At 56.1% G+C, this 12417-nt stretch overlaps 1 protein-coding gene across 1 annotated transcript in view; it reads left to right on the plus strand.

Moving 5' to 3' along the window:
• Positions 1–4658: 4658 nt before the first annotated feature.
• The window catches only part of LOC144773667 (uncharacterized), a 165373-nt gene continuing 157614 nt past the window's right edge, over positions 4659–12417 (plus strand). The window contains exon 1 of the mRNA XM_078658814.1: positions 4659–4784. Coding sequence (XP_078514940.1) covers positions 4761–4784 — 24 coding nt within the window. The 5' untranslated portion in view covers positions 4659–4760. The remainder of the gene's footprint in view (positions 4785–12417) is intronic.

The following is a 12417-nucleotide window of genomic DNA, read 5'->3' on the forward strand; positions in this document are numbered from 1 at the left end:
CCCGTTTACTTTATCAATTGCAGAATCACCCGTACCCAATTTCCCCCAGATGTTTCCGTCAGGTGTATCCTGCCCTGGGTCAGTTTTTATAGGCCGGTGGAGCAGTGCGAGTTTCCCTACGGACGTGCTTCCTCTCTATGTACTGTGGGGGGCTGGCGAACTCCGAAATCTTGTCATACTATATGGCTTCCCACCTGCTCGTTCTGAATGAATGGTGGTATGGGGATAGGGTTGACCCAGCTTATGTAGTTGAGCGGCGGTGTATGGGGGAGTTCTTCCTACATAAAATACTGTACTCTGCATCGATACGCATTTCACTGCTGTCGGCGGCGAAGGTCGTTTTTCAAATTTGGCGGCGGGCACAACGGAGGACAGGGTGGTGGAATAAACTGACGCGGGAGACCCTCCTAAGGAACAATCGGTGTTTGCCTCAATTAGCCACTCTGTCGGGGTTTCATGGATATGGGATAGCATTGGTATCTCTACTCTGGGGGATGTAATGCGGGGGACAGTTCTGAAGTCCTTTCAGGACCTGCAAAAGGACTTTCACATACCGAGAACCCAATTCTATAAATATCTTCAGTTTCTGCACATCATCTCCCCCAGCCTGGAGGGCTTGGAGTCTCTGGCGGAGTTTAGCCCGATAGAAGCGAAGGTGTTTATGGGGGTTTTCAGGGTCACAAGATCTCTACCAATCCCTAGTTACTTGCTGTTCTCCTATATTACAGAAGCTTAGAGGGGCCTGGGAGGGAGATCTGGGCCCCCTCGATAAGGAAGACTGGACGGAGACCCTGGCTTCCCCGTGGGGGGCGACTATAGCAGTACGTCTGCGCCTGGTCCAGTTTAAGTATCTTCATTTGGTTTATTTCACATGGGTCGATTGTGTGGGGCGGATTGTTTTTCTCTATCACGATTTTGGAGGGGCGTGCTGGCCTGCCTCTACGAGGTGTTGGGCTGGGACGTTCCCCGCTAGCCGCAGTTGGTGCTGCTACATGTTATGGCTGGGACTGGGGTCAATATATGTAAATGCCATGTTATGCTGCTCGGGTTCACTTTGGCAAAGAGAGACATTGCTAGGGCCTGGAAGGTATCGGTAGCACCCTTAGTGTTGGCATGGAAGAATGGTCTAGACTTTTAAATGGGCTTGAGCTTCCCATCTTCATTGGATGTGGGTGCCCACATAAAGATTTTAAAGTTTGGCAGTGTTGGACGGACTATCGAGGCTTGCAGCTCGAGCCGATCTCTGCCAGGGGTCCCTACAATCCAGCTTAAGTTTTAATCTGTAGTTGCAAACTGTGGATTACTATATATATGTATGCTGCAAGTTTTTGTGGTGCATGTTCTATTATTGTGTTACTCTTGGGATTTTGTTAGTGCGACCGGGGTGAGGGTATGGGGGGGGGGGGGGGTGTTGGGATTGGGTTTTCATATGATTTTTTTTCATCTGCATTGGTCTTCAACTTTCCTTGATTTCATTATGAAAATGTTAAAGTCACAATGCTGTAGGTTGATTATGTAGAAGCCTCTAGGTTACAGAGCTCTGCCACGTATGTGCTATTTGATGAATAAAATCCATTTTCAAAAAAAGATGTGCAATTCTCGCTACAGCATTGACAGTGCTTGGTGGTTGTCAAAGTGAATCTGGATCAACGATCATTCGCGATGCCTGAGAGGTTCTTTGCACTACAGTGGTAACTGTTGCGAAGCCTAGCCTGCTCTTTGCACCCATCCGTGACGCTCTCCCTGCTCCTCGTACCACAGCGACGTCCATCCGTGACGCTCTCGCTGCTCCTCGCACTACAGCGACGTCCATCCGTGACGCTCTCGCTGCTCCTTGCACCACAGCGACGTCCATCCGTGACGCTCTCACTGCTCCTCGCAGCACAGCGACGTCCATCCGTGATGCTCTCCCTGCTCTTTGCACCACAGTGACGTCCATCTGTGACGCTCTCCCTGCTCTTTGCACCACAGCGACGTCCATCCGTGACGCTCTCCCTGCTCCTCGCACCATAGCGACGTCCATTTGTGACGCTCTCCCTGCTCTTTGCACCACAGCGACGTCCATCCGTGACGCTCTCCCTGCTCTTTGCACCACAGTGACGTCCATCCGTGACGCTCTCCCTGCTCTTTGCACCACAGCGACGTCCATCCGTGACGCTCTCCCTGCTCTTTGCACCACAGCGACGTCCATCCGTGACGCTCTCCCTGCTCTTTGCACCACAGCGACGTCCATCCGTGACGCTCTGGCTGTTCCTCGCATCACAGCGACGTCCATCTGTGACGCTCTCCCTGCTCCTTGCATCACAGCGACGTCCATCTGTGACGCTCTCCCTGCTCCTTGCATCACAGCGACGTCCATCTGTGACGCTCTCGCTGCTCCTCGCGCCACAGCGATGTCCATCCATGACGCTCTCGCTGCTCCTCGCACCACAGCGACGTCCATCTGTGATGCTCTCCTTGCTCCTTGCATCACAGCGACGTCCATCCGTGACGCTCTCCCTGCTCCTCGCACCATAGCGACGTCCATCCGTGACGCTCTCCCTGCTCCTCGCACCATAGCGACGTCCATCCGTGACGCTCTCCCTGCTCCTCGCACCATAGCGACGTCCATCTGTGACGCTCTCCCTGCTCCTCGCACCATAGCGACGTCCATCCGTGACGTTCTCCCTGCTCCTCGCACCACAGCGACGTCCATCCGTGACGCTCTCTGCTCCTCGCACCACAGCGACGTCCATCCGTGACGCTCTCCCTGCTCCTCGCACCACAGCGACATCCATCCGTGACGCTCTCTGCTCCTCGCACCACAGCGACGTCCATCCGTGACGCTCTCCCTGCTCCTCGCACCACAGCGACGTCCATCCGTGACGCTCTCTGCTCCTCGCACCACAGCGACGTCCATCCGTGACGCTCTCCCTGCTCTTCACACCACAGCGACGTCCATCCGTGACGCTCTCCCTGCTCCTCGCACCACAGCGGCGTCCATCCGTGACGCTCTCTGCTCCTCGCACCACAGCGACGTCCATCCGTGACGCTCTCCCTGCTCTTCACACCACAGCGACGTCCATCCGTGACGCTCTCCCTGCTCTTCACACCACAGCGACGTCCATCCGTGACGCTCTCTGCTCCTCGCACCACAGCGACGTCCATCCGTGACGCTCTCACTGCTCCTCGCAGCACAGCGACGTCCATCCGTGATGCTCTCCCTGCTCTTTGCACCACAGTGACGTCCATCCGTGACGCTCTCCCTGCTCTTTGCACCACAGCGACGTCCATCCGTGACGCTCTCCCTGCTCCTCGCACCATAGCGACGTCCATTTGTGACGCTCTCCCTGCTCTTTGCACCACAGCGACGTCCATCCGTGACGCTCTCCCTGCTCTTTGCACCACAGCGACGTCCATCCGTGACGCTCTCCCTGCTCTTTGCACCACAGCGACGTCCATCCGTGATGCTCTCACTGCTCCTCGCAGCACAGCGACGTCCATCCGTGACGCTCTCCCTGCTCTTTGCACCACAGCGACGTCCATCCGTGACGCTCTGGCTGTTCCTCGCATCACAGCGACGTCCATCTGTGACGCTCTCCCTGCTCCTTGCATCACAGCGACGTCCATCTGTGACGCTCTCGCTGCTCCTCGCGCCACAGCGATGTCCATCCATGACGCTCTCGCTGCTCCTCGCACCACAGCGACGTCCATCTGTGATGCTCTCCTTGCTCCTTGCATCACAGCGACGTCCATCCGTGACGCTCTCCCTGCTCCTCGCACCATAGCGACGTCCATCCGTGACGCTCTCCCTGCTCCTCGCACCATAGCGACGTCCATCCGTGACGCTCTCTGCTCCTCGCACCACAGCGACGTCCATCCGTGATGCTCTCCCTGCTCCTCGCACCACAGCGACGTCCATCCGTGACGCTCTCCCTGCTCTTTGCACCACAGCGACGTCCATCCGTGACGCTCTCCCTGCTCCTCGCACCACAGCGACGTCCATCCGTGACGCTCTCTGCTCCTCGCACCACAGCGACGTCCATCCGTGACGCTCTCCCTGCTCCTCGCACCACAGCGACGTCCATCCGTGACGCTCTCTGCTCCTCGTGGCCCCTCCACTGCACACAGAGCTCTTTGCGTTGGGCTTCAGAAGGGACGTTTTTCAGTGGGACTCGCGTGGTCCCTGTTTCTGTCTCTCGTTCCTTTGCGCTCGGCCTGAACTTGTGGCTGTCCCCCAATGTTGTCCGGCCAGATCATGATGACCCTGAGTGGAGCTTGATGCTTTTAGGCGCTCTGCCTGCCTGAAACCTTTGACATTGCATTTCTCTGGTTCCACTGATTGGATTTTTTGGTTTGAAATAATTTTGTACATTTTATTCTATTTCTCTGAGGTGGGGTTTTCCTTGTGTGGTGTTTTTATTTTATTTCTGTTCATATAGACATTACATGATCAATCCTGTGGGACACACACAGGGGCGTCAGTAAACCCGTGCTCCCCCCCGCCTCGAAGCACTCAGCGCCCCCAGGAGGGGTAGGAACCCTCCCCCCTCAGCAGTCGCCCTCTCCCCCCCTGAGGCCTCATACCCCCCCCTGCCTCCATGCACTCCTCCCGTCCTGTGCTGTCGCTGCCGCCCGCGCCCCGGAGCCGGAAGTGACGCGCGGCGGCGGCGGCTGCGAGGGGCGTCGGGGGCGCTTCCTGTGCGTCGGGAGCCCCGTCCGAGCCCGCGGCCCCCGTGACCCCCCCCGCGGAGGAGCCCCCCCCCCCGAGAGAGGGGAGGATGACGGCGGAGGCCCCCGCGCAGGTGAGACCCCCCCCGGGGGACCACAGGGCACAGCCCCCCCAGGACAGAGGCCGCTCCTCCCAGAGTAGGGCTGGGGGGGCTCAGGGACGAGGAGCCCCCACCACAGGGGCCCCCAGTGACCCCATGATCAGAGACACAGCAAGGGTCACCAGAGGGGCCCCCAGGACTGAGGGGTCAGAGCCGGGGTCACCAGAGGGGCCCCAGAGCCACAGCAAGAGACACCCCCAGGGTCACCCCCTGATCACTGCCTGTGTCACCAGAGGGGCCCCCAGGACTGAGGGGTCAGAGCCAGAGGGGCCCCCAGTGACCCCACGATGAGTGCTGGGGGCTGAGGGACGCCCCCTCCATCCTACAGGGACGAGGAGCCCCCACCACAGGGGCCCCCAGTATCTGAGGGATCAGAGCCGGGGTCACCAGAGCCACAGCAAGAGACACCCCCAGGGTCACCCCCAGTGACCCCACGATGAGTGCTGGGGGGTCAGGACACAGTGGTCCTCGGCGGGGGCTGGGGCAGTGGGGTGTCAGGGTGGGGTGGTAGTTATGTTGATCTGCTGCTGGGCCTGGTGGTTGGGGTGCAGTAGGGACTGGGGTAGTGGTGATGGTCAGCTGCTGTTGAGGGTGGTGGGACTCAGGGGTGGTGATAGTGGTGATGCCTAAGGTGGGGTGGTGCTGGTGTTTCCTTCAGTGCTTAGAAACTCAACAAACATTGGTAACTGCATTAGGTTTTGCCCATATGATTAATAATACACTGTTTGTTTTCATTGGACGTTGTACCGTTCTAAGTAGTTGTACAACATAAGTTACAGAAAGTCTGTTAAAGTGCTATGACTTGTTTATGTACAAAACGGGACTATATTGTGCTGTTACTACTTGTATAGTATGGAAAAGTAATTGCACATTTCTAAAGAATAAAAGAGGGAAATATTTCAATTAATTGATTTAATAACAATATTATGTATTTAGAAAGTTCTGACAACTTTTTGGCCCGGTGCCACAGCACATGCTGCACCATTCAAATCATGTCCCTACTGCCTGCAATATAACTGCACGTGTCGCTGCCTGTTTAGGCGTGAAATGTAGCAATATTGGGTGTTTACAAGACTAATGACAACTTTTTGACCCGGTAACACTGCCCCTTTCAAATCATGTCCCTATTGCCTGCAAGATAACTGCACTTGTTACTATCTATTTAGTAGTAAAATACTGCAATAATTGGTGTTTAGGGAGTTTCCTAGAGCTTTGGGCCCTGGTGTCACTGCACTATTGAAATGATGTTCTGACTTCACCGGAAGTGATCATTTGCACCTTTGATGGTACGCAAGCAAGCCGCCAACAGTAGTGGAAAAGGGTTGTGTACAGTCTGATCACTGAAAAGGATAAGTGCACGAGCGGAAAATGTAGGTCTTCTCTGGGACATAAGGTGGAATTGTCCATGTTTTCACATTGGTGATAATTCCTGATCGCCTGAAGGAATTATTTTAGGTTGCGGCTCCATAGCACACTACACAAGTGTTGATGAAAGTGTATATAACTAGGTATGTGTGGCTAAGGAGGAACCATGCTGTGGTATTTCAGGTTATGTAAAGCAGAGTCGGGTCTAGATTTCTGGCATTCCTGAAGAAGGCTTTCTCTGCCGAAACGCGTGTTAAAGAGACTAAATCTACGGCCGCAATGGTGTGAAAAAACAGAGTTTTTACCATGACACTTGAGACTGTATTTAAACTGCAATACGGTGAAAAGATTGAGTTTTTGCCATTACCCTGGTTCTTACATAGAGGAAAAGACAGATAAAGAAAAATTGTGAAATGTTGTAACATTCTTTAGATTTTTTATAAATGCTGAAGTCCTATGTTGGTTTAGTTCTAAGAAAATGTTTTATGGTGTATAGCAAAGTATGAAAAGTGGTATGGATGGTTGTCTGAAGCTTGTGGTACGAATGTAGACTGAATGGAGTGCTTTTAAAACGGATTATTTACGTTTTCTTTCATTGACCTGTAATGAGAGCTCTGAGGATAAATGTCTCTATGGATATAAATGAGTTTCACACACTGAGCATCATGTTGATTACATTCTAAAAGTATTGATGAAATATTCAAATAAAATGATACATAAATAATAAAACCTAACCAGTGTGGATGTGAAAGTTATGAGCTTGGATGTAAAGATAAGGTTGCCAGGGAATTTTGCCTCTAATGATCACCCTGATACTGCCTCCATCCTGTAAGACTCACCACTGTGCGTTGTCTGTTCTCATCTCTGCCCTTCCATGGTGGCGCTGCGGCCTGTGAGCGAGCTGGGAGTACAGCTCACCCAGGAGCCAAGGCAATGACTTTGCCTTTTAACCCATTGATTCTATTGAGTAACCTCCTGTACAAATGTAATATGGAGATGATCTTGCGTTGGGGTCTCAAACTAGCATTCGCTGGTTTCCGGCCATCTTAGGAGAGAGCCTCACGATGAGAGGGGTTGAGATGGAGAGCGCAGGGGAATGACTGAATGAATGATGAATTTTATACAGCGCAACTATCACTCCGGGGAGCATCATGGCGCTAACGCAGAAACGAGCTTAGAGAGGAGAGCAGCGGTGGGATTCTACCAGATCAGATGAGTGTGAAAAGTAAATTGTCTGAGGTTCTGAAGATCCAAATTTTCAGGGATTTCTTGAAAATGGATTCTGTCTGAGAGAGCCAGAGATGGAGAGGTAGAGAGCTACAGGCTTTTGTCCCTAAAACAGCCATTGATTTGCTCCCTATGGAAACGAGATTGAAACCGGGAGGCGTGAGGAGATTTGCTGATGAGGCTCGTAGCAGCGCTGTGCCAGATACGGTTCAATTCTGGCCCTAAGGTACTTGGGTCCTGATGACCTGGAAGCCCTGTAAGTGATGATCAGGATTTTGAAGAGGATTCTTTTATGCATGGGCAGCCAGTGTAAGGATGCTAAGGCTGCTTTGGCTGACGACCCTTGTGGTCGTTTTAAGACCAGCCGAGCTGCCGCATGTTGAACTAGCTGTAGTTCCTTCAAGAGAGTCTTCTTGGCGCCTGCATATATGCTGTTGCAGTAGTCTAGTCTGGACTAGTCTATGACTGCCCAAGGCACGTGGCAGTCTGCTTGGAGAAAGAGGGGACCACCATCAACCATTCAAGGAATATGACATATGTTGTTCGGTGGTGGGGCGTGTGTAATTATGGCTCCTCTTTTTCACGGTTCCAACTGGTAGATCTTGCACCCTTACCGTGGCTGGGTTGTCTGTAGATCGGACTCCCCTAAGGTGGACCTCTGGGGAGTGTGTGCTCCCCCAATCCTCTCCTTGAAGGTCGGCGTCTTTGAACCCTCTTCTCGCATTACTCTTGCACCCTGTGCCTTGCAGAGATGAAATGAAAAGGGCATTTGTAGAGCGCATGGTTACCAGAAGGCCTCCCAGCGCCAGGCATGACCGGTGAACCGGCGGAAAAGAATATTTTAAGGGAACAGAAGAGTTTTTAGTTGTTTCCGGAAGGCGGGATGGCTGGCTCTTTCCGGAGGTGGAGGGCAGGTGTTAGAAGGGGCGATCTCCAGGGGCCAGGTTATGCTCACCCGGGCACCCCAAGACCCACCTCTCCCACAGAACTTGCCGAGTCTTATCGTGAGGTCCTCACCGGGGAGGACTTCAGGTCTAGGATCGTACACACTGAGCTCACACCACACTACGAACAGACACCACACCGGTGGGTTTTAGTAACAAGATCTTTATATAAGCACATAACGAAGGAAGCACTCTTATATACACAGTGGTCAAGGGACCACAAAATCTTAGAGGATTCGGGAAGGGGGAAGCGGGACAGTCTTTTAGTCTCTGGGACAGTACGAGGCGTACCCTACGCACAGCTCTCAATCCTCGAGCCGGGGGGTACGGGATGATAGTCGCACTGGCTGCTTCGCCCACGTCGAGTCGGCTCGGTCGTGATGGTGCTCTCGATGATCCAGCCGGACCAGAGTACTCCTCGAGCCGCGACGAGGTCAGCAGGGCTCGATCTGGAGAAGGTCGTGAGGAGCCGCGACAGCGTCAGCAGGGCTCCGATGGTTCAGTTCAGCTCGAGCCGCGACAGCGTCAGCAGGGCTCCGAGGGTTACAAGAGGACGAGCCGCGACAGCGTCAGCAGGGCTCTGATGGTCAAAGTTCAGCTCGAGCCGCGACAGCGTCAGCAGGGCTCCGATGGTTCAGGATGAGTTTTCTTAGGGTCAGCCGCGATCAGATCAGCAGGGCTTCAGGTCCAAGATACAACTGCCCGCTAGTTGTCGGGCGGGCCCAGTTATAGTCCTTCTGCCCTTTGATCTCCGGACACTCGCAGGCGGAGGTCTCAAGCCCTGGGGGCTGGTCGTTGGCGAGGTCCGGCGGTTGGCTCTTTGATCCTTAGAAAGATGGGTCCAGGAATTCCCAGACGCACAGCAGGTCTGGAGCCCGCCCTCGGGGAGGCCAGAGGTGCGATCGAAACGGGGCCCCAGGGGAGGCCCGAAGAGGTGACGGAAACCAGTCTCTCAGGGGAGGCCGGAGGTGCCATCGCAACTCTCTGGCTTATCTCACTCGGGGAGTGCTTTACCCCCCAGCCAGGACTGGCGCGCCTTTGGAGTCTGGGTTTCGCTGGGGCGGGGTCACGCTAGGCCCAGGGAGACAGGGATGTCGGGAAGGGAAGATGGCGTCCGGGCCTTGTGGGGCAGGCCAGGTCTAGGCGCTCGGAGTCGGGAGCGGGACGGGGACATGCGGCCTGGTCGTGTATTTACGGGGGTTCAGGCTCATCAGGGGTGAGACGACCAGGCTATTGGGTGTAGGCTATTCTTACGGGGACGCTGCGCAGGGGCTCAGGGTGCAGGCCTACGCTCACAGGGTGGGGAGGGACAGAGGCGAACCACGCCACGAGGCCGGGTCCAACACGCGTCCCCCCCAGCTGAAGGCGGGGAGAACTACCCATCCTCTTGGGGGTTCTCTTCGCTGAGGCGGAAGAACCTGGACAGGCCGTCTGCGTTGGCGTGGTCAGAGCCAGGCCGGTGCTCAACAGTGAAGTCCATCCCCTGGAGTGAGATGGACCAGCGCAGCAATTTGGGATTCTCCCCTCTCATCTGCATTAGCCACCGGAGGGGTCGGTGGTCGGTCTGGACCCGGAAGTGAGTACCGAACAGGTAGGGCCTCAGCTTCTTCAGGGCCCAAACCACCGCGAAGGCCTCCCGCTCGATGGTGCTCCACCTTTGCTCTCGAGGGAGTAGCCTCCGGCTAATGAATGCCACTGGTTGGTCCAGGCCGTTCCCGCTCACCTGGGACAGGACGGCTCCGATGCCATGCTCGGACGCGTCCGTCTGGACTACAAACTCTCGTGAGTAGTCGGGGGCTCGTAGGATGGGGGCAGTGCACATGGCGTCTTTCAAGGTTTCGAACGCCTCTTGGCAGGGGGGTGTCCAGCTGACTTTCTTCGGCTGGTTTTTGGAGGTTAACTCCGTGAGGGGAGCCACGATGCTGCCGTAATTCTTAATGAACCGGCGGTAGTACCCCGTGAGCCCTAGGAACGCCCGTACTTCCGTCTGGGTCGTGGGGGCCTCCCAGGCCACGATGGCATCGATCTTGGGCTGGAGGGGGGCTACGAGGCCGCTTCCGACCTGGTGCCCGAGGTAGATTACGGACCCTTGTCCGATCTGGCACTTGCTTGCCTTAATGGTGAGACCCGCCCTCCTCAGGGCGGTCAGCACCGCCCAGAGGTGCTGGAGGTGCTCGGGCCAGTGGGAACTGTAAACGGCGATATCGTCCAGATACGCCGCGCTGAACTCTTCCAACCCCGCCAGTACCTGGTTAACCAGCCTCTGGAAGGTGGCGGGGGCGTTCTTCATCCCGAAATGGTAGTGACCATCCGGGGTGGAGAAAGCGGATCTTTCCTTAGCTCCCTCGGTGAGGGCGATCTGCCAGTATCCACTGGTCCGGTCGAACGTGCTTAGGAAGCGAGCCGCCCCGAGGCGATCGATCAGCTCGTCGGCTCGGGGGATGGGGTGAGCATCGGTTCTGGTGACTGTGTTGAGCCCTCGGTAGTCAACGCAGAACCTCAGCTCGGGAGCGGCACCGGGGGCGGCTGCCTTTGGAACCAGGACCACGGGGCTAGCCCATGGGCTGTCAGAGGCTTCGACCACCCCGAGAGCCAACATCTTCGATACCTCGGCCTTGATACAGGCCCGGACTCGGTCAGGGACGCGGTAGGCTCGGTGCCGTACCGGAGGGCTGTCCCCGGTGTCCACGTCGTGGACGCACCAGCTGGTGACGCCGGGGGTGAGGGAGAAGAGGTCCGAGAACTGTCCCAACAGCTGGCGACCGTCCTCGCGCTGCTCGGGGGAGAGGGATGAGGAGAGACGCACTCCCTCTACGGAGCCATCTTTCTCTTTCACAGACAGGAGATCGGGGAGAGGCTCCGTCTCTTCTTCCTCCCCATCGTCCGTGGCGAGGAGCAAGCTCAACTCGGACCGGGCGAAGTGGGGCTTGAGGCGGTTCACGTGAAGGACCCGCAAGGGGTTCCTGGGGGACTCTACGTCGATGAGGTAGGTCACCTGACTTTTGCGTTCTACCACCTTGAAGGGCCCTGTCCACTTGTCTTGCAGGGCACAGGGCTCTACGGGGGCCATCACCCAGACCCGCTGTCCTGGCTGAAACTCGACCAGAGTGGCATTCTGGTCGTACCACCGTTTCATCTCTTCTTGACTGGCCTCGAGGTTTGCCTCGGCCAGTTCTCGGAACTTCCTCGTCTGGTTCCGGAGGGCTAGGATGTATCGAAACACATTGGGAGGGGGCTCGGGGGCCGCCGTCTCCCACCCCTCCTTGACCAGGGTGAGGGGCCCCCGGACGGGGTGCCCATAGAGCAGCTCGAAGGGGCTGAACCCCAGTGACTTCTGGGGGACTTCACGGTACGCAAAGAGGAGACAGGGGAGGAGGACGTCCCACTTACGCCTCAGGGGCTCTTCGAGACCCATGATCATCCCTTTGAGGGTCCGGTTGAAGCGTTCCACCAGACCGTTCCCCTGGGGGTGATAGGGGGTGGTGAACTTGTAGGTCACCCCACATTGCTGCCAGAGGGACTTCATGTATTTTGAGATGAAGTTCGTCCCTCGGTCGCTGACGACCTCTCGGGGGAATCCTACCCTAGAGAAGATCCCCATGAGGGCCCGCCCCACCACGGGGGCGGTCACCGTTCGGAGGGGAATGGCTTCGGGGTAGCGGGTGGCATGGTCCACCAAGACAAGGATAAAACGATGTCCCAGGGAGGTCCGGGGGTCAAGGGGGACCCACAATGTCGATTCCCACCCTCTCAAAGGGGGTACTGACCACGGGGAAGGGTTGGAGGGGAGCCTTGCGCCTCCCGCCGCTCTTTCCGCTGGACTGACACGTGGGGCAGGATTTACAGTGGGCCTCCACATCGGAGCGCATGCCCGGCCAGTAGAAGTGAGTGACCAGGCGATGGTACGTTTTATCCTGTCCTAAGTGTCCCGCCAGGGGTACGTCATGGGCCAGGTTGAGGAGAAAACTGCGGAAGTGTAGGGGTACCACCAGCACCCGGCCCGACCCTAGCTCGGCGGACTTTTGCTCGCTATATAAGAGGCCATTTTCCCAATATACCAAGTGGGAGCC

Source organism: Lissotriton helveticus, chromosome 8, assembly GCF_964261635.1.
Source record: "Lissotriton helveticus chromosome 8, aLisHel1.1, whole genome shotgun sequence".
Taxonomy (NCBI): domain Eukaryota; kingdom Metazoa; phylum Chordata; class Amphibia; order Caudata; family Salamandridae; genus Lissotriton; species Lissotriton helveticus.